This window comes from Prionailurus bengalensis, chromosome D3 (genome assembly GCF_016509475.1).
Source record: "Prionailurus bengalensis isolate Pbe53 chromosome D3, Fcat_Pben_1.1_paternal_pri, whole genome shotgun sequence".
Lineage (NCBI taxonomy): Eukaryota > Metazoa > Chordata > Mammalia > Carnivora > Felidae > Prionailurus > Prionailurus bengalensis.
Window position 1 is genome coordinate 24,379,301 of NC_057356.1, and position 27,053 is coordinate 24,406,353.

A 27,053-nucleotide genomic window follows, 5' to 3' on the forward strand; every position below is an offset into this window, starting at 1 on the left:
TGTGCACACATTTATTTTCCTAGATGTTGTCACAGGGAGTGTGCGGCATTGTTTTCTGCTTTTTCCACTTATTAGCGGAAGAACCTTTTCCCCCCATTTTTCTACATAGACTTCATAATTATCTTTAATGACTGCATAATCCTCTGTCGAGTTGATATACCAAAATGTACTTCCACAGCCCCCCAGTGTTGGCTGTTTCAGATGTTTCTGATTTCCCACTAATCTATAAATGCTGTAGTGAAGATTGTTATGTGAATAGCTTTTGCATTTGTCAAGTGATTTCCTGTGAACATATTCCCCGGAGTAGGATTGCGGGGTCTGAGCAGGACCATGTTTGTGGCTCTTGTCATCGCGCTCCTGTACGGTCTCTTCTCCTTGATGTCCAGCCAGTGATGTGTTTACCAATTTCGGGGCAACTTCCTCAGTATAGGGTGGTTCCTAAGTTTTTTGTTTGCTAATTAAGTTGAAGGAAAATGGTATTGCAGGATGGCTTTATTTTTGCATTTCTTTGATTATTAAAAGAAATTAGCATTTTCCCCTGTGGTTACTCTTTGTATTTCTTGGATGTGAGTTGTCTGCTCACACTTACTGTTCTTTGCCTGTTTCAGTAAATTGGGGTTTTGATTTTTTTTTTTAATCAAACCAAGTGAAATCTTTATACACAATAGCTATTGGGTTTTGTCATGTACGTTTCACATATATTCCAGCATTGTGTTTGCCTTTAAATTTTAGATATTTATTTCAGTACAGAACTTCTTAATTTTGTAATCAAATGTGTCCTTTTTGTTTTTTTTTTTTTTTTGTTTTGTTTTTGGTTTTGTTTTCCTGTTGCTTCAAAGCTTAGAAAGCTATCTCCCCTCTGGAGAGCTGATAAATATTTAATGCTACCTTCTGTTACTTTAAATTCTCTAATTCATCTGGATTGTATTTGAGTATAAATTGAGTTGCGTATGACATTTTTGTCCCCAAATTGCTCATCAGTTATTCTAACCTCTTTCTATTCCTTTATTCTCTTTCTCAGGAATCATACACCAGATGAAAGGCGATTATGATACTGCACTGAAACTCCACAAGACCCACCTGTGCATCGCCCAGGAGCTGAGTGACTACGCTGCCCAGGGCCGTGCCTATGGGAACATGGGTAATGCCTACAGTGCTCTGGGCATGTACGACCAGGCTGTCAAGTACCACCGGCAGGAGCTGCAGATCTCCATGGAAGTGAATGACCGTGCCTCCCAGGCATCCACACACGGGAACCTGGCTGTGGCTTACCAGGCCCTGGGTGCCCATGACCGGGCCCTGCAACATTATCAGAACCACCTGAACATTGCTCGGGAGCTTCGTGACATCCAGAGCGAGGCCCGGGCCCTCAGCAACCTGGGCAACTTCCACTGCTCTCGGGGGGAGTATGTCCAGGCCGCCCCCTATTATGAACAGTACCTGCGTCTCACTCCTGACCTTCAAGACATGGAAGGAGAAGGGAAGGTCTGCCACAATCTCGGCTATGCCCATTACTGCCTTGGAAATTACCAGGAGGCGGTAAAGTACTATGAGCAGGATCTGGCGCTGGCCAAAGACCTTCACGACAAATTGAGCCAGGCGAAAGCTTACTGCAACTTGGGCCTAGCCTTCAAGGCTCTGCTGAACTTCAGCAAAGCTGAAGAGTGTCAAAAGTACCTACTGTCCCTCGCCCAGTCCCTGAATAATTCCCAGGCTAAATTTCGAGCCCTAGGGAACCTGGGTGATATATTCATCTGTAAAAAAGATATAAACGGTGCAATAAAATTCTATGAGCAGCAGCTGGGCTTAGCTCACCATGTAAAGGACAGAAGACTGGAAGCCAGTGCGTATGCAGCACTGGGCACGGCGTACCGCATGATCCAGAAATACGACAAGGCCTTGGGTTATCACACGCAGGAACTAGAGGTCTATCAGGAGCTGAGTGATTTGCCGGGGGAGTGCAGAGCTCACGGGCACCTGGCTGCTGTCTACATGGCCCTGGGGAAATACACAATGGCGTTCAAGTGTTACGAAGAGCAGCTGGATCTAGGGCAGAAGCTGAAGGACCCCAGTCTGGAAGCCCAGGTCTATGGCAACATGGGCATCACAAAGATGAACATGAATGTGATGGAAGAAGCCATCGGCTACTTCGAGCAGCAGCTGGCCATGCTGCAGCAGCTAAGTGGAAATGAGTCTGTGCTCGACAGGGGCCGGGCCTACGGCAACCTGGGAGATTGCTACGAGGCCCTGGGTGACTATGAGGAAGCTATCAAGTACTACGAGCAGTATCTGTCTGTTGCCCAGAGTCTTAATCGCATGCAAGACCAAGCCAAGGCTTACCGGGGGCTAGGAAATGGACACAGGTAAAAATGACAGGGGACGAATGTGGTCGATGACACGCACAAAGAGCATCTGTGGCAGTAATGGCAACTTAAGTCTGCATGACAGCTTGTCAACTACAAAGCATTTTCATACGTGTCTTATTTGGCTCCTCCGATAATTTTGTGAATGTAGCAGGGATGTTATTACCCTTATGGAGGAAGAAACTAAGGCCCAGAGAGGTTGGGTCAACGTCCAAGATTGCACAGCTTAGAAAGGACAACCCAGAGTCGAACCCAGGGCTGTCTGACCCAAAATGCAGTGCTTTTTTGACTGCATTCATAGTGAGCAGGATAAAAGGGATAATGGGAACAGGAAAGGTGAATGCATCCATTCAACTGACGTTTACCGAAGGCCTCTCACATTATACGAATTTGTGTTTATTAACATAACATCTATCCCCACCAATTACTAGGACTCCCACTTTATTGCTTTTAGGGAAAGTCATCTGAGGATGGCAGGAGTGAGTAAACATATGCTATCATCATCATGCCAGGCACCTTGCAGTGATATCTTGCTTAATATTTATGGCAGTCCTGTATTACTCTACACTTACTATGATCTGCTTTGGGATGTGGGATTTACTATCATCCAGAAACGGAGGCTCGGGGAAAGGAATTCATGTGCCCCACACAACTGGCTTGGTCTGCCGCCAACATCCATGCTCTTCCCAGCCTTATCATGTCATCTCTTAGCAGCACAAAAAAGACACACTGTTGGCCAAGGTGATGCTTTCCTTCTGAATGTGGGGAACCCAAGAAGGTGTCTGTGTCTGCAGAATTTACGGCCCTTCCAGATCAGCAGGGGATTAGGGCTCCTGGAGTGGAGGAAGGGCAAGGGTCAAACTAAATCATCACCCACAGAGTGCTCTGAGGAGCTCAGGGTGAAAGATTTATAGCCATTGTAAAGTGATTTCAAAAACATAGTCTAAGCGGTAGTGGAAATTGGGAGGCCCAAAGAACCAAACAGTTCACTTGCTATCATTGTGCCTATTAATATATTTTATGTTTCCTCTGGGGTGTATATCCCATTGAATCTCAAGCTCTTGGGAAGGTCACTAAGAGATGACTTTTGAATTGCTTTCCAGATTATGAAATTCCCCTGTATCTCACTCTAAGGGCACATGATAGATTCTAGCTAGAAGAGGAGTTAAGAGCTTCTATAGTAAGTGACAGTGACAAATGCTTTTCATTTTCTCAGGGGCTTTAGCATGTCTGCACCTGCACAAAATAATATCATTGCTTTTCTGTCTACATCCCCACAGGGCAATGGGGAGCTTGCAGCAGGCCCTCGTGTGCTTTGAAAAGAGGCTCGTGGTCGCCCATGAGCTCGGGGAGGCCTTTAATAAAGCCCAGGCCTATGGAGAGCTAGGAAGTCTGCACAGCCAATTAGGGAATTACGAACAAGCCATTTCCTGCCTGGAACGCCAACTGAACATTGCTAGAGAGATGAAAGATCGAGCGCTGGAAAGTGACGCGGCCTGTGGCCTCGGTGGCGTTTACCAGCAGATGGGGGAGTATGATACAGCCCTGCAGTACCACCAGCTTGACCTGCAGATAGCAGAGGAAACCAATAACCCCACGTGCCAGGGGCGAGCCTATGGGAACCTGGGCCTGACATACGAATCCCTGGGCACCTTCGAGAGGGCTGTGGTCTATCAAGAACAGCACTTGAGCATCGCAGCACAGATGAACGACCTGGTGGCCAAGACGGTGTCATATAGCAGCCTTGGAAGGACCCATCATGCCTTGCAGAACTATTCCCAGGCAGTAATGTACTTACAGGAAGGTGAGTGAAAAGGTCTGCGGTGGCCTTTCGGTGTACTCTGAGATCGAGTTCAGAGTCTACTCGGAAGGAAGGGTACACAGTTTGAGTGACTGCCTCTGCTTGGAATGAGGAGCTCAGAGGCCATATCATTAGTTCAACCCCAAACCACGGTGCCCCCCCCCCCCGGGTGTTCCTTAACAGCACAAAGGCATTCCGTTGCCCAGAACATGTTACCTGGGTTGTGTAACACTGGTAGCCAGCTGCCCAAGGAGCTAATGCCCTCTCTGCTCTTCAGAGCCCTTGCCCTTGAGAGCAAACAACACTTTCCCATACAAGAGGAATCGTGTAAGATTTAGTCATGTGAAATTTAAGGGCCTGAATCCTAGGAAAAGACCCATCTGTTGCAAGCCCTGTTGTCCTTCTAGAAAATACGTAAACTGTAACAAAACTGTATAGAAGTCAATTTTGATGTGGCAGACTGTGTCCAGTCTGAGGGTCACTCCAGCAGTTGGCCAGGCTTCCTTCCCAGTGTATATTGTCCACAGTGCTTGAGCTGGTGCTGTGGCAGCCTTGTGCCTGGCACAAGTGACAGAAAGTGATTGCCCCTGCCACGGCCTTCTCTTCCTCCTCCTTCCCTTCCCCCTCCACCACTCCCAACCCCCACCCCCCCCTCTGCTGCTGTCAGGTTCCACGCAGCTACTACTCAGGAAAGCACTTCCCCTCACATGGGCACATAACATCTTTCCATCCTGGGCGGGAAAAATGGCAGATACGATGTTGTTGGCTCACTAGTCAAAGGAAATAGTTGCCGACTTGAAGTAAAAACTCTCATTTATAGTTTCTAGGGCTCTTCGCATATATAGTCTCTTTAATCGGATTTAATTCTCACAGTAACCTTGGGAGGTGTGTCTTTATTCGCATTCACAGCCAAATGACCTGAGGCTCAGAGAGTCCAGTGCCTTGGTCCTGACCATACAGTCAGTCTGGGGTGTAATGGGGCCCAGCCCAAGGTTTCTAAGCCCAGGAACTACACAAGACCCTGTCCGGAGTTGTTTCTAACCTCCCAAGCCTCCTTGGGGAGGCTGGAGCAGTCAAATATTCCCCCTTACTCCTGAGCCCCAGCTCAGCTGGGAAGCCAGGAGCGAGGGAAGCAGGAAGCAAAGCGGAGAATGGGCCAGGAGCTGACGGTTTGCTGTCATCCTCTGCGCAGACCAGGGATTGCTCTGGCCTGCAGGCTGAGAGGTTACCGAGAGGCTGGGAGCCACTTCCCAGACCTTCTCTGGCTCCCACTCAATGGCAGCTCTGCCTCAATGCATTAAATATGAGAGTTGGCTTTTGGTTTCCCGAAACTTGACTGTGGTAAAATTCCAACAGACTGGGGGCGATTTGCAGTTGAATTTGGGAAAACTATTAAATTCAGACCCAGCATATGACAACCTCTCAGCTGTGTTCTTTTGTACTTCCTGAAATATTGTTTCCATAAAGCAGCTGCTTTTGCCCAAGACCTTGTAACATAATTCTATATTTATGGAAAACTCTCAATTTCATTTTTATTGTTTCTTGTAATTTTAAGTCTTGCAGAGATCTAAATTCTTATTGTGGCATCTCCCTGGTGTCTGTTCCAGGGATGTGCTCCACCAGAGAGCCTGGTGTGTCCCCTGAGCCAAGTTAGATGCCTCTTCTCATGAGCTGTTACAGGTGCGGACACCTGGGAGGCCCTTTCTGAGAGCTCTGAGTCACGTCTGCAGCATCTTGCACTGGGGGAATGGTTCAGTCAGAGACCACCTTGGCACTGTCTCCCTCTCTGGCTTTCGGAGAGGGCTGTGAGTCAGCGTCACCTTGCCCAGTGCACCAGAACCTCCCAGGTGGGGCCTGCTCTGAGATTTCTGTATAAGTGCTCCAGGTGATTTGTATAGACATCCCCGGTTAAAGCCACTGGTCTTGTCCAGCTTTCTCTCTTTTTGCAAATGAAGAAAGAAGCCTAGAGCGATTCAGTGACCTGTGCAGAGTTACATGCAGCTAGTTCCTAGCAAACCAGACTTCAGGGATGCTGGACGGGTGGGTTAGATTCCTAAGAGGCAGAGGCAGGTAGGAACAGGCAGGACAGGTACTATGTCTGCCTAGTAGTGGCTTTTAGTTCTTCATTGTTGAACCTGACTTTGGGCTGGAGTGTGTCTGACATGAGGAGATCCAGTGGGGAAAAAAGTCCTTGCTCACAGAGAACTTTCTAGGGAGGCTAGCTACCTCAATGAATTTTACTTATGACTCATAGACCCAGATCTAGCAGGGATAGTCATATTGAAGAATGAATATGGTCAGCATGTTGAAGATTAAAACAACCAGTGTTCCCCTGGTTGTCACCAAGAACCATCTTCTTCCATCTGTGTTCCTATTCTAGGAAGTATTTTAAAATGTGAATAATTTCTAAGTATTATTTTTGTTACCCAGTGACATGATTTAAACGTAATGTGGTGCTTCTAAGTTTTCTGAGTTATGTGCATTTTGAAATGCATACATTTTATGAGCAGGAACCTGAATATCACTTCTATTATCATCTCAACTGACTCCGTTCCTTTTCAAAAGTCAGAAATTGCATGGGCCCAGCATGCTCAGAGGCAGGCTCCCATGCACTCTAAATTAGATTCAAAAAAGGAAGTCCTTCCTTTGTGTGTATAGCTGTAGTGTGGGAGCCTTCATGGTGTCTTCTGCACAAGGGAACTCCTGCGTACAGAGGGCCAAATCATGAGGACAAAGCCATCCTGAGAACCACTTAGTGGCCAGTACAATAAATGGTTGCCCTCAGATTTGGCTCCCACAAAGCCCTGGAGGTGGCTGGTGTCCTGGAAGCCAGAAGCTTGCTGTAGGTAAGTGACCCAAACTGCAGGTGTCCCTCTGAAGGCCATTAGAATGAGGACAGTCTCATTTAAGGCTTTCAACTCATAATAGCACTTGTTCTACAACCCTGCTGGGGCACATCAAAGTCTCAGCCTTAAAGGAAAAACAGATTGGACATGAAATGCATCAGCGGCATCAGTAACAGAAGGCAGGGTCAGACTGTGTGAGCATTCTGCTTTGGGGAGAACATCAGATGTGTCTCCCATAAACACTGACTGGATGCTATGTACGTGAGATAGGAAGAAGTATTAGCTTGGCTTCTGCACTTGACTATGGAACTGTCAGGAAAAAGCCTTTGCCTGCCAAAGAATTAAGTTAGATAAATTTATAGGCCAGGAGTTTTCATTTGCAAAGCTGGGGATTTCACATCTGGGAGGGGGCCAGGTTAGGTTCATTCATTTCACTGTTTCTGCCTGCCCTGCAAACCTGTTTCCTGCTGAGACCCATCACCTGAGCTCTTGCCGGGGCATCTTGGAGTGTCCTGGAAAGGTCGCTACCAACACAGAATCTGAAGAGAATGCTTACTCTGCCTTGGCTGATTGTACTTTTGTCCTGCAATTTATTTAGCTGTGTTGTTAGCATTCTTTATATCCACCTGAGGCAGAATGCCCTGCCAGGACTCCTGGGCAGGGTGGAATTGTCTTTTATGTGTCCTTAAAATTTCTCTGATTTCAGGTTTAAGGTTAGCCGAGCAACTGGGCCGAAGAGAAGATGAAGCCAAAATTCGCCACGGTCTTGGTCTGTCCCTTTGGGCTAGTGGGAATCTGGAGGAAGCCCAACACCAGGTGAGCGGAGGAACACCTGTCCCAGGTGGATTTTATTTCCAGAAGCACGGAAGACCTTGGGATTACTGTCCTGGTAGTGATGACATTTGCTGGAAGGTGCTATAACCTCTACCCTTGGGTCAATGTATAGGATCTCTGGCCCAGAAGTGTTGAACCACAGTGAAGATTCTTACTCACTTGTATGATAGATTTCTCAATGATTTCTTTGGAATTCCTGTATTGTGTGCTACTGTTCCTCATTAAACCGTAATATGAAATTACATGCATTTTATGACAGAAGTAATTCAGGAATTTGTGCCTTGGCATCCTAGAATGTTATGGTATTTTACTTTACTTTTTAAACTATTTTTTTAATTTTTTTATGTTTATTTATTTATGACAGAGAGAGACAGAGCATGAGCGGGGGAGGGGCAGAGAGAGAGGGAGACACAGAATCCGAAGCAGGCTCCAGGCTCCGAGCTATCAGCACAGAGCCCGATGTGGGGCTTGAACTCACAGACCGTGAGATCATGACCTGAGCCGAAGTCGGACGCTCAACCGACTGAGCCACCCAGGCACCCCTTTACTTTTTAAACTATTAAAGGCAGTTTAAAGAATTAATTATTTCCTTGTTTTAGAAATTAAAACTTATACTGCTATAACGATTTTCAATTTTTCAAGTACAGTCACTCACTGAATTTATTCTTCACATAACCCTGTGAGGTAAAATGACGACCATCCCGTTTATAGAAAAGAATCTGAGGCTCCAGATCTTGCCCAAAGTCACACAATTAATTAGTGGTAGAGTTGGGGATACTAAGTCTAAGTCTCTTAGTTTTGGAATTCTTTCCATTAAAAAATTTTTTTTCAATGTTTATTTTTTAGAAGTGGGGGAGGGGCAAAGAGAGTGGGGGAGACACAGAATCCAAAGCAGGCTCAAGGCTCTGAGCTCCCAGCACAGAGCCTGACGTAGGGCTCGAACTCTAGCCGCGAGATCATGACCTGAGCCAAATTCTTTCCATTTTTTAAATTTGCACGAACTTAAAATTCTATGCTGTTTCCAGCATATAAATATTAGAGAAAAGTCTTGGGGCACCTGGGTGGCTCAGTCAGTTGAGTGTCTGACTTTGGCTCGGGTCATGATCTCGCAGTTAATGAGTTCCAGTCCTGCATCAGGCTCTGTGCTGACATCTCAGAGCCTGGAGCCTGCTTCGGATTCTGTGTCTCCCTCTCTCTCTGCTCCTCCCCTGCTTGCTCTCTCTCTCTCTCTCTCTCTCTCTCTCTCTCAAAGAAATAAACATTAAAAAGAGAGAAAAGTCTTGTAGTCTCATTGGTGGAGAAACCACTTAAAGCAGCAGGACAGTGTCTTTTTTTTTTTAAGTTTTTTATTTATTGAGAGAGAGAGAGTGAACGAGCACGTGCATGCAGAGGGGCAGAGAGAAAGAGGGAGACACAGAATCCCAGGCAGGCTCCATGCCGACAGTACAGAGCCTGATGTGGGGCTTGATTTCATGAACCATGAGATTGTGACCTGAGCGGAAATCAAGAGCCAGCTGCTTAACCGACTGAACCACCCAGGCGTCCCAGCAGGATGGTGTCTTTTTAGGAGCGTCAAGCATCTGGTCCTGCGGGTGTCCCTGTGATCGGGTGTGGCTCCGGAGGAAGCCAGGGAAGACCTGACCCTGGTCACTGTTGTGGAGGGTGGTGTTTGATTCGGCTGAACTGCCAGCAAAAAGCTGCCCTCCTCCTGAAAGTGTGGCTGCCTTAGCTCATTTCCCCCAGCCTCGGCCATTTCCGGCCTGCCTGCTCCCCACTTGTTCTCATTCCAGTCCTTGGGCTCCCTGAGGCCTTGGTGGTAAATTACGGCCGCTTGATGACAAGGGGAGAGGCTTTTTGTTTGTTTTAATCCAAATCAGCACTTGACTAGATTCATAGCTGGGTTTTTTCCTCCCCCACAACTTTCACACTGTAAGTCCATAACCTTTGTTTTTTAGATCCCCTATTCTAATTGAGCACATAAACTATAATTTATGTGGTGTGATCTGATTGATGCCTTTTCAGGTTCACGAGGACCTAACTGGAAATAAAGATTCATCCTTTGAAACCTTCTAAAAAATCGTTTTTACGTTGTGCACCAAGTCGTGTGCAGAAGTTGTCTCTGGTCAGTGGACAGCTGGACAGTGGTTTCCAGGGAGTGAATAACGTTCTCTGTGTCCTGCTTGCAGCTCTACAGGGCATCGGCCTTGTTTGAAACAATCCGACATGAGGCGCAGCTAAGCACGGACTACAAACTGTCCCTCTTTGACCTGCAGACTTCCTCCTACCAGGCCTTGCAGCGGGTGCTCGTTAGCCTCGGTGAGAGCGGCTGGGGTTCCCGCTTCGTGCATGTGCACCTTTGTGTCTGAGTCGTTCGGCGATGGCTGTGACCAAATACAATCTGTTGTTACAACAGACAGTGAAGCCACAACTGCAACCCAGTCATTGAACCTTTGTTCGTTTCATTCAACAAATATCTGTGGGGCGCCTACTATGTGTGGGCTGTGTGCCAGCCCTCAGGGCCTGGTTCCTGACCTGAAGAAGCAGTTAGCCCGTTGAAAGGCAGAAGTCAGTGAGTCCGTATGGTGTGACTAGAGCGAGGGTAAAAGAAACTCGGGTGCTTTGAGAACAAAGCGTTTTGGCGGACAGACCCAGGAGCTGAAGAAAGTGTCCTGAGGATAGAGATGCTTGAGCCAGGCGTTACCCCCTCAGGTTCCCTCTCACCGTTAATACCTGGGGGGAGTACCTGAGGAGATGCCTGGCCTCTTCCCTGTCTCCTCTGCCACACAGCTTTTACTTTGCTGTCAAGTGAATGTCTTTACCGTCTGGGTCTGCCCTCCGGGCTGGGGCGTGCTCAGGGGTAATTCTCCCGGGCCTGGGCGCTGCATCACACTGGGGCAGCATGTATCTCCCTCACCGGTGCCTGAACAGTCGCCTCTTCCCGCTCCCCTGCCCTCTGCCTCTTCTCAGGCCTGTCCGGCTCTGCAGACCGTTTCCCCAAACCCAGAACTCGGGTGGAGGAGGTATTCGGCAGAACTGACAAGGTCTTGGAAGTTGGATGTCGAGGCCTCGTCAGTAACCTGGCCTCTGCTGCGTGTCTGTGAATGCTCAGAACTTCCCCTTGAAAAACGTACCTATTAAATGTGCTCATTGCCTGGGATTACAATTTATTATCTATTATAATCACAGTGTTAAGTCTGCCTAACACTTTGGGGCCGATTTTCCAATGTGCACAGAAATCATCCCTGCTGTTCCAGTTAATAACTTAATAGGGTAAAAGAACACATTTGCATACACACATATAAATCCCCCCTTTCTACTGATGCTGGAACTGCAGGAAGCTAGGCATCCTTGACGTGTCTGGGAGTGGCAGCATCTGGTCTCCTGCCTCTGCCTGCTCTCGCTTTGGACCCTCATTCCGGCAAATCTTCTATATCTCTGTTTATGATGCAAGCAAAGCTTCTGCATTATTTTCCTTCTAAACACTCTAAACCGTCCTTGCTTGAAAGCATGTTGCTTTCTATTTTTTTGTGCCCTCATGTTTGTGCATTAACTTCTAAAGTAGATAACAGACTAGTGTCTTAGGGAAAGCGAGCTCAGAAATTGGATTGAAAGACTAAGAAGAAGCTCTGAAAGAGAGAAGCAGTTTCAAAGAACTAAAGGCTTCAGAGGTTTAAACCCTTTCCCCCTGGGGACTACAAAAGCAGAGAAGAAGCAGCAAGTGTGTGGGAGCCTGGAATGGAATGAAGGATCAGCTCTCACCATAATAATATCACCTTTCTCTATGTGGTACTTTGAATAAGCTATCCAGGCATCCTCACACACAGCACCACAGTTAATCTTTACAGTAGCCCTTCGAAATAGGCAGGGTGACTGTTAGGACCCTCCTTTTGAGACCAGGTCAATGAACAGGGAAAAGACACACTGAGCAGAGGGCCTGGCTTGTGTAAAGGCAGAGAGGTATAACTTGGGAGTGGGGGGCCGGTGTGCAAGTGGGGCTGGACAATGCGATGCATAGAGGGGCCACAGCTAAGGGAGATAGAAAGATGGTCAGGACTTTGTACATCCTGGAGGGCTTGTCTGCCAAGGCCAAATCAGAATCGAAGTTGAGTGGCAAAGTGAGAGGGGTAACCGAGTGCAAAGCATTAGGTCCAAATAGCTAAAGTGAAGGGGGTCAGATGCCAGGAGGCCAGGGAGCAGCTCAGGCTGTGGGTTGGAAAACGAGCGGGGCTGAGGACCATCCTCTGAACAAAGTTGACTCTCTTGGGGTATGGCTGCGGATGGGGGGAAAGTGGCTTAGGGTGGTGTGGAATCTGAAACTGTGGGGTTTTATTTTTTTCTTCTTAATGTTTATTTATTTTTGAGAGAGAGAGAGCATGCATAAGCAGGGGAGAGGCAGAGAAAGAGGGGGACAGGGGATATGAAATGGGCTTGGGGTGTCAGTAGAGAGCCCAATGCAGGGCTTGAACTCATGAACCAGGAGATCATGACCTGAGCCGAAGTCAGACGCTCAACAGACTGAGCCACCCAGGTGCCCCTGAAACTGGGGTTTTAGAATAGGCACTGTACTTAGCATCTGAGGCAGGGGGTTGGGTTTGAAACTGAGACTGGGCCCCACATAGGGATGCAGAGACAGTGAGGTTTCTGCCCAGGGCCTCTGTGGCCGATGGCCCTCGGTGGACAAACACACTCTCCAGGGATTCCTCACCTTATGACTTTTGTGTCCTAGGCCATCATGATGAAGCCCTGGCTGTGGCAGAAAGAGGACGGACGAGGGCATTTGCCGATCTTCTGGTAGAACGACAGACAGGACAGCAGGACTCCGACCCGTACTCCCCAGTCACCATTGATCAGATCTTAGAGATGGTTAATGGCCAGAGGGCCCTAGTGCTTTACTATTCCCTGGCCGCTGGCTACCTGTATAGCTGGCTGCTTGCTCCTGGGGCAGGTAAGATCTCTTTCTGTGGGAACCGGCAATTAAGACCCTAGACTGCGAAAGTCTTAGCAATAGAGGTGGAAGAGGTGCATTACCATAGATCAGACTAAGGAGCTGACGTCGGCTTTCAGCAAAACCTCAGCCACGGCGGATATTCCATGGCGGGGTGGTCAATTAATAAGACAGCCCAGCTTTCCCATTCCCCCAAGAAATCGCTGCTCCTCGCTGCTGAATGTGGAAGCATTTATCAAGGAACACGAAGAGCAGGAGGAGTAATTTCACCAGCAGCCCTATTTTTAGGCAGCTGTTGTTCATTAGCTAATAAAGCGCTGACTGTAAGTCCTAACGAGTTCTTTCTAGATATGATTTAATAATTGTGACCCTTTGTCATGGTAAACAGACTAAAATGAGAATGGCAACTCTTGTCACAGTATATAAATGAAGTCTTATGCTTGGAATTTCTGAGTTTGGCAGAACCCATTTTAACCAGTTCTGTTGTAAATCTATTTTAGAAGTAAAAACCCCCTTTGATTAAATCGGCATTAAATGTTCAGGCTGAAACAGTTTCACTAAATACAGAACCACTAATTAGCTGTTAGGGCCATATTTTTTGCATAATAAAATGCTGATGGCTTTACCACGTTGGAGACACCAGATCCAATTAGAGTTTATTGACTGGGGAAGTGGATCTTATAATTGGGAACCTTGAAGAATGGGCTTCTTGACTATCTGTAAGCCAGTTTCAAAAAGTTCAACTGCCAGAGAGAATTGACAAGATTTTCTTGATTGTGTTTCTATCCCTTTGATTTAAAAAAAAAAAAAAACAAAAAAAAACAGAGACGATTAGCTAAATGACAACTCTCAGATGCCTCTTGGCTTCTGAGCACTCCTGCCCATACATTCTGTGCCTCAGCCTTATTTTTTATAATCTTTTCCCCTTAATCCCATGTTTTTTTATGGGCTTTCCATAAAGAACATTCTGACCTTTCTATGCTGAAGGTTTTAGTTGTGATGTTCATGGTGACTTGGTGAGTGTCAGCTACAATGGAATGGATCCCTGTGTATCCCAGCCCCCTCAGAGGGACACCGATACCTCGGAAGACACGGCTGGTGATGGAGGCATCAAGCTCTTTCTCTCTGTCATTGTTATGTTTTGGGGACATGATTTGACAGGTGGTATATCCAAATCTCTGTAATAATGAGCCATGTATAATGAGGCTCCTATTGTTTCTCTTTCCCTTCCTCTTTGCTCTTAATGAGACTCTGAAGCTTTCACTGGGGCTCTAATCCAATCAGAGAGGACCAGCATTTTCCGGGGCTGACACACCTCATTACCATTTGAGAATATGTCCTGTGTTTATTGCCAGAAAACCACTATGGATTGCTTCAGTTTCATGCAGCCATAATTTTTTGCTCCTTTAATCCATTAATGATGGTTGACCAGTTAGTCTTATTTAAAAATGGCTGGAAACATTTTTTATCTGGCCTTTGTACTACACATTTATTTTGCCGTGCTTTTGTGAAATGAAAGGTCTTTGAGTAACACAGTTTCCACTTGGCTAGTTGTATTTGTGTTCAGGATTTCAGCTTCTGGGGAGAATATACCTTGGCATGTTCATGCACTATTCGAGAAAGAAAACCTTCCCTATTTGGTGCTTCTGAGAAGCCGCTATTTCAAAAGACGTATGAAGTCACCATTCCATGAGCTTCTGAGTATATCTTCAAAAGCAGAAGCCTTATGTTGAATTCCCTGGTTTCAAGCACCAAATTTGATGGCGGAAGCTGTAGAAGGGGGTACTGACCAAATTTGGGAAAGCTCTCTCGTGACCTCGGATTTCAGGACTTCTTCACATTTCTTTGTGAAGGATTTCTTTCTTGATTGCTTTGGATGGCATGCTTGCCAGAGAAAGCTGTGCCCCACCCTCCACCTCTCCCTCCTGAGACCCCAATCGTGCATAATGTTGGCTGTGCCTGTCTTGTTTCAGGAATTCTGAAGTTTCACGAACACTACCTGGGTGATAACACAGCGGAAAACTCCGGCGACTTCCAGACTGCCAGTAGCGCGGCCCTTCCAACAGCCACGAGCTCGGCCCTGGAGCAGCACATCGCCAGTGTGCGGGAAGCCCTGGGGGTGGAGTCTTACTACTCAAGGCAAGTGGTACAGCGTCCCTAGCCCCTTCTTCAGATACAATCCTAGGGTCGTTGGTTTTTTTCTTTCTTTCTTTTGTAAACAGCCTGTTCCAGCTAAATGGAAGAAATCTTTTGGAATTTGCACTTTTGTGCTTAGTCTATTCACAGTTGCTGCAGGAGAAACAAATATGTGTCTCTGGAGTGCAAACCCCTTTGTGGGCTGTCTTTATTCTTTCTGGTAATTTCCTTTCAGACAGGGAAAGGCCTCATCGGAGATGCCCATTTTCTAAGGAGAGTTTGTAGAATGTTTAAACATACACAGGACTTCGAATTTAACATCCCGGCTAATTAAAACTGAGATGATTTGGGGGTTATAAACCGATTAATAATGAGTTTGTTTGTTGTAGCTGAACGCCTGTCTGGGAAAGTAATTTGACACTAGTGACAGGATCTATGCACAAATCTGTGTGCTGTGAGGTGTGATGAGGTGAAGGAAGTTGAACTCCTAGTATGGAGAACAGAGAAGGGAAGTGCTTTTTGCAGAGATTATAAAAGCTGTATGCTTATGGAAACATTTTATCATGATTGACTATTTTACATATGGAAAATCACTTCTACAAGCACCCTGCTCCTGGGGAAAATAAGAAGAAGAGGGTACCGTAGAGCTGGGTGGTAGCAGAATTTCCTGGCGTCCCAGTCTATCCTGTGCTTAACAAGTGTCGAGAAGGTCCATATGTCAGAGAATCTGCTGTGTTAGCTGGTGTCAGGTCCCCAGGACATCTGCTTGTCTCTTGAGTGATTTCAGTTGCGAAATCATGGAAATCCTAAGATATCCCCATAATTCTTTAGAGACGCTTATCCCAGACTCCCGAGTGTGTGTTGGTCAATGCCAGCAGCTGGATTGATCTTTGAGATATTTATGAAGTTGGAGACGAGTTCTTAGATGCACTTGGATAATGTCATGTCAAGTGTGGAAGGTGCTGGAGGGTCTTCTAGCTGAACTCCTTTATTTAACAGAAGCCAGCATGGAATAAGACTGCTGACAGCCAAGTTAGTGTCAAAGCCAGGATCGCAACAACAGAGATCTCACCCAGACTCCCAGGCCACTGCTTGTTCTGTTTTTAATTATCAAAATTAATATCATATTTTGAGAAAATAGCCGAAGCATGTAAGAATGTCATCTCCAGCTTCTGTGTGCATAAAGTATGAACAGGCTTCAGCCACATGCACACAGTGTTGTCTTATTTCTTCTAAGGCTGTGGTGCATCCTGGGGCATCCCTTTCCTTAACCCTGGGTAGTAGTGTGGTGATTACAGGGGCTTGACAGTGTGGTAATCCCAAGAACTTGGAAGTAAGGCTGTTCTCTGAAATTTAATGATACATGACCATAAAATAGGTTAGTCTAGGGCTGTACAAAGCTGCTTCAGCAGACAGAAAGGCACATCAGCCAGTCTGATTCCACCGTAACCTGACCTAAGGTATTGCACATCCCAAGCAAGTATTAAAGAGGATGGTTGGCCAGTGGTGGAAACACAAAATGAGGGAGAGAAAGGAGAGCAGATTTTGGCAGCGCCCATTTGTTTCACTGTCAAAAAGAGAATCGTGGCTAAGGGACTTGAAGTTCCATTGGAAGTCTGTTCCCATAGTAGACCTGCAGTCCTGCCACCTCCCACCCCCTTCCACAACTATTGGAATACCTGCTTTGTACCATGTGGCACCATCGTGGCCACACCTGGGTCAGCTCAGTCCAAACCAACCATGATGGGGCTGAGCCTGTGTGAAAATACAGATTTTACTTGATCCCAGTCTAGATTAATATTCATCATAAGGAGGGAGGGGACTACCCTTGGATTCTTCCCAATGCCTACTCCCACCTCCCATTGGGTACCACGTTTAACTCCAAACACTTGTGTCCAAGCTGTTCTTTTATATGATACTAGAGGTTGAGTAATTTTGCTTCCAGGTGACTTTTGAATTGAAAAAAATGGCTTTTGGGTTATAGTTCAATTCTTCATCAATGGGAGAGTGGAGGGACCGTAACTGGTTTATATTCCCCATGTTAATCTTTTCCTCTGCTCTGTACAGACAAGTTAGGATGAGTCTTTGGGGATCTCTAGGTCAGGTGGCTTGATGCTTAGCATGACTTTGTTGGGCTGTCCTTGGTAGCTTCGATACCCAGTTTAGACTGCCAGAAGTAAGGTCTTTTCTGCTGCTTTGGACTAGTCTTACTAGAAATGTGTTCATATTTTGTGAGCTCAAACTCAAAATTGAACAGTTCAGTAGCATGATTTGAATTTACTAGAATGGAGTTTTGTGAGACTCTGGTTTCTGCCTCACAGTTTCATGAAAACAGTATGAAAATTTCAATGACAAATTATTTTTCATCTATTGAATTGTTAAATATTTTTAAAGTAGTAATGCTTAATAGTAATAAAGATGCAGTGAATGAGCAGTCTATACAGTAGGGATATAAAGTGTTCTAGCCTTTCTAAAAATAATTTGCCAGTAGTTCAAAAATCTTTAAAATGTTAATGCTGTGACCCCATAATTCTCATTTTGGAAATGGAGTAAAGAAGTGTACATAGGAATATTTGTAATAGGCTATATATTATAGAAAATTTTAAAAACCTGAATGTCCACAATAATTGAAGGTCAAATTATTTTACATACATTAATATAATATTACACTGTAATTAAATTATGTTCACAGAAAATTTTTAATGACATAGCCATATGTTTGTGACAAAATATTATATGAAAAAATAGGATATAGATTTATTATATATAATATAACTTAAATTTTGTAATATATGTAAATTATGGGTATGAGAAGTAAGAAAAAAATCCTTGGAGGGAAACAGACTATAGTGTTAGTGGTAATTATAGGTGGATGGTAGAATTATAGATGCTTAGTATTTTATTCTTTATACTTTTCCTTATTTTCAGTTTTGTCACAATGGGCATATATTACTTTTTATATTAGGAATAAATAGCCACGAATAAGCAGTTCTATCACTCAAAGAGGGGGAAAAAGGAAACCTTTCTGTAATAGGTTTACAGAGAATAAAATCCAAGTTTTGAAGCCTGGCACCATGATCTAGCTCTAGGAAGGCATTCTGGGTTTATTTTCCATCTTGTCTCTTGGTGAACACCATGTTCCAGCTACGATACCTTTTTCTCTGTCCTCTGAATGTACCCTGTGCCTTCTCCCCCTTCACTCTAACTCAGGCATCTTTAACCACTGAATCTGTAAGTGCAGCTGCTCACTAAACATCCCTGCATGGGTATCTTCTGGGTGTCTCTCATCTAAAATATCCAAATCCCAACTCTTGAGTTTCTCCATTTCTCTCCTAACTCAGTCATTGTAATACATACCACATCAACAGAATGAAGAACAAAAACCACATGACCATCTCAATAGTTGCAGAAAAGACATTTGACACAATTTAACGTCTTTCCATAATGGGGGGGGGTGGATGGTGGGGAACACTCAACAAACTAGAAAAAGAAGGAAATTACCTCAACATAATAGAGTCTACGTATGAAAAGCTTGCAGCTAGTATCATACTCAGTGGTAAAAACTAAAAGCTTTCCCTGTAAGATCAGGAACAAGGCGAGAGTGCCCTCTCTTGCCAGTTCTATTCAACATAGTACTGGAAGTACAAACCACAGTAATTAGGCAAGAAAAAGAAATAAAGTCCTCCAAATTGCAAAGGAAGAAGTAAAATGATGCCTGGTCAAAGATGACATGATATTATATGTAGAAAACCTTAAAGATTATACCAAAAAAAACCCATTAGAACAAATAAACAGGGGTGCCTGGGTGGGTCACTCAGTTGAGCATGCAGATTTTGATTTCAGCCCAGGTCATGATCTCACTGTTCATGGGATCAAGCTCCACATCGGGCTCTGCACTGACAGCATGGAGCCTGCTTCTCTCTGCTCCTCCCCTGCTTGCAAATGTGCGCTCGCTCTCTCTCTCTCAAAAATAAATAAATAAACTTATAAGAAAAAGAACTAATAAACATATTCAGCAGAGTTGTAAGATACAAAATCAACACTCAAAAATCAGTTGCATTCTATATACTAACAATGCATAATTTTAGAAGGAAATTAAGAAAACAATCCCATGTACGATAGCATCAAAAGGAATGAAATACTTAGGAATAAATTTAACTCAAGAGGTGAAAGACTTACATACTGAAAACTGCAAAATATTGCTGAAAGAAATTAAAGAAGACACAAGTGAATGGAAAGACATGCCATATTCATGGGTTGGAAGAACTGATGTTATTAAAATGTCCATACTACCCAAAGCAATCTACAGATTCATTGTAATCCCTATCAAAATTCTGATGGCATTTTTTTTTGCAAAAATAGAAAAAAAAAAAACAAACCCTAAATTCATTTGGAATCTCAAAGGACCAAAAAAAGCCGAAGCGATGTTGAAGAAGCAAAACAAAGCCAAAGGCCACAAACTTCCTGATTTCAGAACATCACAAAGTTGCAGTAATCAAAACGGTGAGGTACTGGCATAAAGACAAAGACACACAGGCTAATGGAATAACATAGCCCAGAATGAAACCCCGACATACAGGTCAAGTGATCTTTGACAAGAGTGCCAACGCTACACATTAGGGAGAAGGACAGTCTCTTTGACAAATGGTGCTGGGAAGACTAGATAGCCACATGCCAAAGAATGAAGTCGGACCCTTGTTGTACACCATATATGAAAGTTAACTCAAAATGAGTTAAAAACCTAAAACATAAGACATGACAGCGTAAAACTCGTAGGAAAAGCTTCGTGGCATTGGACTGGGCAACAGTTGCCTGGCTATGACACCCGAAGTACAGGTAACAAAAGCAAAATTACACAAGTGGAGCGACATGAAATTTAGACTTCTGCACAACAAAGGAAGCAATCGACAGAGTGCAAAGGCAACCTGTGGAATGGGAGAAAATATTTTCAAACCATGTCTGATAAGAGGTTAATATTTAGAGTATATAAAGAACTCTTACAACCTAACAACAAAAACAAACAATCTGACTCAAAAATGGGCAAAGGACTTGCATAGACATTCTCCAGAGAAGATTAACAGATGGCCAACAAGCACAGGAGAAGATGCTCAACATCACTAATCATCAGGAAAAAGCAAATCAAAACCACAAGGAGAGGGGCACCTGGGTGGCTTAGTGGGTTGAGCATCCAACTCTTGATTTCAGCTCAGGTCATGATCCCAGGGTTGTGAGATTCAGCCCTGCAATTGGGCTCTGTGCTGAGCGTGGAGCCTACATAAGAAGATTCTCTCCTTTTCAAAATTAAAAAAAAAAAAAATCACGATGAGATGTCCCCTCACACTCGTTAAGATGGCCACTATCAAAAAGTCAGAAAATAACAAGTGTTGGCAAAGATGTGAAGACATCAGAACTCTTGTGTTCTGTTGGTAGGAATGTAAAATGCTGCGGCCACTGTGGAAAAATAGTATGGAAGCAAAGGCGTGAAAGATACATGTGAATCTGTCTACTCTGTCCCCACCATGATAAGTATAGTGCAGCTCCCCATTGTCTCTATCCTGAACCACCGCTGCTGTCCCCTCTCTCTGCCTCCCAGTCCCCTGCAGCCAGAGTGACCCTTCATAGATGGATTTGGGACTGTGCTTCCTTGTCCTCCCCATCACAAAGTACCCCAAACACAATTAATCCCCTTCAAAGGTTCTGAGGGTTTCTAGACTTCACATTCCTTGTTGGCGGCCTGCAAGCCAAGGTGACCTGGCCTCTGCCCTTTGAATGGCATCTCTACTCCTTCAGCTTGACATGTCCCTGTGTGCCCCCCTTTATGCCCCTCCCCTTTCAAGCTCTTCCAAGGGCTTTCCTACCTTAAGGTTATGCTCATGCCCTTCCTTCTCTAAATTTCTTCCTACTGCTGTTGGCATGGCTGGTTCCCTCTCAGCCTTCCAACTCCTGCTTCAGTGGTAACTTTAGAAGTTTCCATGTTGATTTCATTCACCTCTGCATACCCAGGGCCTGGGGCAGTCCTGTGACATTGTATATGCTTATTAAGTGAGCAACCAGCTGACTCTGTGAATGAATTGAGTCCTTCTCCCTGCTGCCAGAATTGCCTTACCTTTCCAACGTTTATTTATTTTTGGGACAGAGAGAGACAGAGCATGAACGGGGGAGGGGCAGAGGGAGAGGGAGACACAGAATCGGAAACAGGCTCCAGGCTCTGAGCCATCAGCCCAGAGCCTGACGCGGGGCTCGAACTCCCGGACCGCGAGATCGTGACCTGACTGAAGTCGGACGCTTAACCGACTGCGCTACCCAGGTGCCCCTGCCTTACCTTTCCTACAGATAATTCTGATCACCCATTAGAGCCCTGTTCAATCACACCGTTTCTATCAGGACAACCCAGAGCCCCAGGTCCAAATCTGGTTTTTGCTCCCCCTCAGTGGTGCCTAATAATAGCACTTACTTCGTTCTTCCTTGCTTCCTAATCACCTGACTTGTGTGTCTTCCCCGGGAAGACGGTGCTACCATGGAAAGCAGGTGCTGTGTCCTCTCTGAACACGCGCTGCTAACACACTGCCTGGCCCATAGTGAGATGTCCATAAATTTGAGTTCCGGTCACCAGAAGATGTGCTGTGAGCAGATTCTCTGTCCCTGCTGGGCTGATTTACTGATTCTCTCTTTCTAGTGGATGTAAAATACACTGTGCCCCTAGAAATTGAGTCTCCGTGCCTTGGGGAACACCTTCATTCAATTACCCACAGCCTGGCTGTGGTGTCCTTGTTATTCTGCAGACCGTTTTTGCTTTCCTTAATGGCATCTTGCTGCTGAAAGGAAGTACAGTGCTACAAAGGAGTTTCTGAAAATGGATTTAAAATAAAAGAACCGCTTTTATTAAGTGTTTAATAAGAATTCCAGTCCCTTCCTTCCTCCCAGATCAAAAGAGGCATAGATTGAAGCCACTGCACAGAACATGAACCTCCCATAAGGGAGATGTTATGAATTCCAAAACACATCTTCAGTTTTTAATTCTGATATTTAGCCAGAGTCTTGCTGTTTGCCTGGCACCTGGGACAGGGCAGTGGCACTTTGGCGTCGCTAAGCTGACCGGCGAGAAGACTAGTAGGTCTGGAAGGAGTGCTCCCAAGGGATTTTAAATAAATTGTGATTATAGACTGCACTCATAATAGGGGAAATATTCCTTCCTGGTAATGAATATTAAACCTTGATAAATTATAGCTGTTATTTTTGTTTCTTTCAGTGCTTTTCCATATTTCTAAATTTTTTACAGCAAGTTACTTTTATAATCCAGTACATTTTCTGACTTCATGGATTAATTTAGGTTGTGCCAGTTTGTAAATGCCGATGCCTTCAGTTAGTTCTAGACTGGTAACAAGTGGCAGTGGTTAGGTCTGACAAGTGTTGATGTGGGTCCATGCGATACCTCATATGCGGCTGGTGGAGAATAAACAGGAACAACTGCATCAGAACACAGCTTGGCATTACCTTTGAGCGCTGAGCATTTACACAGCCTTTGACCCAGGTATACACCGTAGGCATAACATCCAAGAGACACTGTTGTACATGAGCAAGAATTTTTAGAACTGCGCTGTAAACAACAGCAAAATACTGGCAACTCACATGCCAACAGTGAGAGAGTGGATGAATAACAGTCCCAAAATGGAATGTTAAGTAGCAAAGAGATGAACATCGGTCAACCCAAACTTGCAGCTACATCTTAGAAATAGAATAATAGGTGAAAAAAGGCAGATCCCCAAATATGACCTATGGCTTGCTGTCCTCTTTTTAAAAATTTTTTTTTAAACATTTATTTATTTTTGAGACAGAGAGAGACAGAGCATGAACGGGGGGAGGGCCAGAGAGAGAGGGAGACACAGAATCTGAAGCAGGCTCCAGGCTCTGAGCTGTCAGCACAGAGCCTGACGCGGGGCTCGAACTCACGGACCGTGAGATCGTGACCTGAGCGAAGTCGGACGCTCAACCGACTGAGCCACCCAGGCGCCCCGTTGCTGTCCTCTTAATAGAGTTAAAACAACTAAAATAAAAACATGCTTTTAGGAATACAGTTAGATGCAATAAAACTTGTATAGAAAGGACAGGCAGGGGACCATGACCATAGGATTTGTGATGGAATTTTCCTCGGGCTCCGCAGGCAGGGCATGGGCTCCATGGGAGGTAACAGATAAGATATGTGTTATTCTCTGGCTTTTGTTTTGCATAGTGGTTTTGTGAGCACTTATTAAGTTATTAAAAATTACTGAGTAAGTCGATGAAAGCAGGCCATGCATGGATCAATCAAAGATTATGATGAATCCAATCCCAAAGAGATTCTCCCAACCCCCAGAAAAGAAAAAGAAAAAAAAAAAAAAAAAAGGCAGGTTTCTTAAACAAATTGCAAAAGCCAGATTGCAACTAGGACATATTTAATCCATGTAAATAGACAATTGACAGACTGATTTAAATTATTTGTATCTGTTCTTTTAAGCAAGTACCCAAGACTGCCAATGTTATACTGTTGGCTTATTTTAAGTTACAGTTGGTATTTGAAAGTTTAAAATTATTTTTATAATATTTTCTAACTCTGGCTTTTTGCTAATCAAGGCTGACCTTCCAGTTAATCCAACCTAGTAAGTTTTTCTTTTAAAAATCAAATATTGGGGCGCCTGGGTGGCTCAGTCGATTAAGCCTCCGACTTCGGCTCAGGTCACGATCTCGCGGTCCGCGAGTTCGAGCCCCGCGTCGGGCTCTGGGCTGACGGCTCAGAGCCTGGAGCCTGATTCCGATTCTGTGTCTCCCTCTCTCTCTACCCCTCCCCTGTTCATGCTCTGTCTCTCTCTGTCTCAAAAATAAATAAACGTTAAAAAAAATTAAAAAAAAAAAAAAATCAAATATTGGGGCACCTGGGTGGCTCAGTCGGTAGAGCATCCGACTTTGGCTCAGGTCATGATCTCACAGTTCGTGAGTTCGAGCCCCGTGTCGGGCTCTGTGCTGACAGCTCAGAGCCTGGAGCCTGCTTCCGATTCTGTGTCGCCCTCTTTCTCTGCCCCTCCCCTGCTCATGCTCTGTCTCAAAAATAAATAAAACATTAAAAAAAATTTTTTTTTAATCAAATATTTTTTTTCTTATCCCAAATCGTTTCCAGAATTAGGTGAGGTTAGAGTGGATATAATAATTGGGGGGCATTTATTTTGTTTCTTAAAACAAAGAGTTTCCAATTTCATTCTAAATTAGGGTAGTACCATTTTGAAAATGTTTTATGAGCATGTAGTCAATCTGTGCCAGAGCTGGTTCTGAGCCTGGAGATACATGCATGAATAATAGCTGGAATTCTTGGCCTTGCAGTAGCTCACAGTGTGAAACATGCAACAAATGTGTAAATTATTAATCCACCACGTGCAAAATGTTATGGTAAAGGTCTAAACAAAGAAGGCTGCACCTCACTCTGGCTATTTGGAGGTAAGGCAGTGGTTCAAGAGGCCTCCAGAGAGGTGACATCTGAGCTGGGCCCCGAGGAGTGAGGGGAGAATAGTCACTGTGAGCAAGGGAATGCCTTCCCAGGTGAGGGCACAGAGGCCCAATGCCTTCTGATGATGAATGGCGATTTGCAAGAGGAGGTTCACCTGTCCTGTGCTGCAGAATTGTCTCCCACATCACAGTCACTCAGCTGCTGCCTCCTGAGGCTCACCTCTTTGTTGCAGGATCTGAAGTTGGGCTTCTTTTCTGTTGGGTGGGTCTACCTGTCTGGGTCTCTTGTGTCCTGTCTTCTTGGGACATGGCTGGGTTCCAGAAGGCAGGCTTTATCCATCAGGTGACTCACTCGGGCTCACTATATGTGTTTGAGGGGGAAAAAAAAAAAAAGATGATGCCAGGTTAGGGATTACATCACTGAAGAGACACAGCTGCAGAAATGAGTGGAACACACTATAGACTCTGGTCTTGGCCCCCTGATTTCCCGAATTTAGCTTCTTCCCAAAAGGCTGAATACAAAATAAGCTCAGAAACTTCGTTCGAGGGGCACCTACGTGCACGTCTGACTTTGGCTCAGGTCATGATCTCGCGGTCTGTGGCTTCAAGCCCCGCGTCATGCTCTTTGCTGACAGCTCAAAGCCTGGAGCCTGCTTCGGATTCTGTGTCTCCCTCTCTCTCTGCCCCTCCCCCGCTCATGTTCTGTCTCTCTTTCAAAAATAAGTGAATATTTTTAAAAAAAATTTTTTAAAAAGAAACTTTCATTCGATAAAGCTTCTTAGTGTGTCAGCAGCTTACCAAGAAGGGTAAGTGTAGTTGGTCTTCTCATCTGACCTCTGACATAGCTAAATTGAATCCCCTTTCACATTTTTGATGAACTTTTTTAAAAAGCAAAATTCTTGAAATTGCCGAGTTTCCATTATCCGTGGCGGGGATGATCTGGCAAATGGTAGAATCAGCCTAAAGACAAAAAGCAGACAGCAGTGATGCAGGGGAAAGTGTTACATGCCTGTCATTCAGCCCATGCGAGGCCTGGAATCATGAACGGCCTGGGTTTTCCTGGGCCAGGAGCTGACATTTCTGCACCCAGGCCACAGTTGGGGGTGGGGGTGGGGGTGGGGGGCATTTGGTAGATGCCGTGAAGAACTTGCAGGGACACTATTACCCCAGACATTTTTTTTTTAAGTTTATTTAGTTATTCTGGGGGAGAGAGAGGCAGAGAGGGGGAGAGGAAGAGAATCCCAAGCAGGATTGGTGTTGTCAGTGCTCAGCCCAATAAGGGGCTCGAACTCATGAACTGGGAGATCATGACCTGAGCCAAAATCAAGAGCTGGATGCCCAACCGACCAAGCCACCCAGGCAACCCCATACATTTCTTCTTTTGTCTCTTGTCTCGGATCCTTTGTTCATCGCCCCAAAGCTTTGTTCATTGGCCCCAAAGGGTGGGGCAAATCTATTGACCAATCAAGACATTCAGTTCTTCCTTCTCAGTTTCACTTCCACTGTTGGCTGGCTGTTGCCATGACCAATTTTGTAAAAATTCTTTGAACTAATCAAATCTCAATATCCCTGACTCTGTGTATCCTGCCCTTTGCCCCAGTGAAATTCCCTGGCCTTTTCTTTCTGATTGATTCTGTGCAGCTTTATCTAACAATCGATATTTAAGACATTTAATATATAACTCTTGACTTATCTTGCTTTGGGAAAATGACCCCAGTATAGCCACCAAGTTTCGTCTTTGAACTGGCTAAAATAGGCATTGTTTTTCATCCTGTTTGTACTTTTATGATTTGAGCATAGTGGTAAGGAGGCCCTGGAGGAGTGCCATCCTTAAAAGAGTGCATTTTACTGTGTCAGGCCCACAGCTCACATTGTGCTCCACACAATGAGGTTTGCCTCCAGTAGTGTCATGAACACTTGAAGATTTTAGAGACTTCTAACCACAAACATGTATTTCTTGCTCTGGGGCTGCAGATCACCTGGGCTGGTTCTCCTTAGGCTGCCTGTTGGGCTTAGGTCCTTGTGTCTCATCTTTCTGTGACCAGTGGTGACTAGATAAGACTCTCCTCATAGCAGAAATCAGGATTGTAAAGGACCAAGGAAAACAGACACTTTTAAAGCCCTGCTCACCTCTCATCCACTCATGTTCCATTGGCTAAAGCAAATCACGTATTAAGCCGGACATCAGTGAGGCAGGAAGTATCTCTCTCCCACAGAGTGAATATGAGCTCAACAGTAACACTGTCTCCCACTGTCCCCGACCCATAGAGACCTGGAGAGAGATAAGGATGATCCTTGCTGGGGCGCCTGGATGGCTCGGTCAGTTGAGCGTCCGACTTCAGCTCTGGTCATGATCTCATGGTTTGTGAGTTCGAGCCCCACATCGGGCTCTGTGCTGATGGTGCGGAAACTACTTCAGAGTCTCTCTCTCTCTTTCTGCCCCTCCCCCGCTCGTTCTCTCTCTCCTTCCCTCTGTGCCTCTCCCCCACTTGTGCTTTCTCTCAAAATAAATAAATAAACTTAAAAAAAAAAAGGATGATCCTTGTTCAGGCCTCATGCTTTGGGTCCCTTCGGCATCTGATTGTTGACCCTTTTTCTGCTTGTATCTCTCTCCCCTCAACACAGCACACACACAGGCGGGTGAGGTTTTGCAA

At 45.1% G+C, this 27,053-nt stretch overlaps 1 protein-coding gene across 4 annotated transcripts in view; it reads left to right on the plus strand.

The window, feature by feature from the left end:
• The window catches only part of TTC28 (tetratricopeptide repeat domain 28), a 636,432-nt gene that overhangs the window by 516,933 nt on the left and 92,446 nt on the right, over positions 1 to 27,053 (plus strand). For all 4 annotated transcript variants that reach the window (XM_043558040.1, XM_043558041.1, XM_043558042.1 and 1 more), the window contains 6 exons: positions 1,022 to 2,363; positions 3,644 to 4,167; positions 7,717 to 7,826; positions 10,031 to 10,160; positions 12,571 to 12,789; positions 14,763 to 14,928. In XM_043558040.1, coding sequence (XP_043413975.1) covers positions 1,022 to 2,363; positions 3,644 to 4,167; positions 7,717 to 7,826; positions 10,031 to 10,160; positions 12,571 to 12,789; positions 14,763 to 14,928 — 2,491 coding nt within the window. The remainder of the gene's footprint in view (positions 1 to 1,021; positions 2,364 to 3,643; positions 4,168 to 7,716; positions 7,827 to 10,030; positions 10,161 to 12,570; positions 12,790 to 14,762; positions 14,929 to 27,053) is intronic.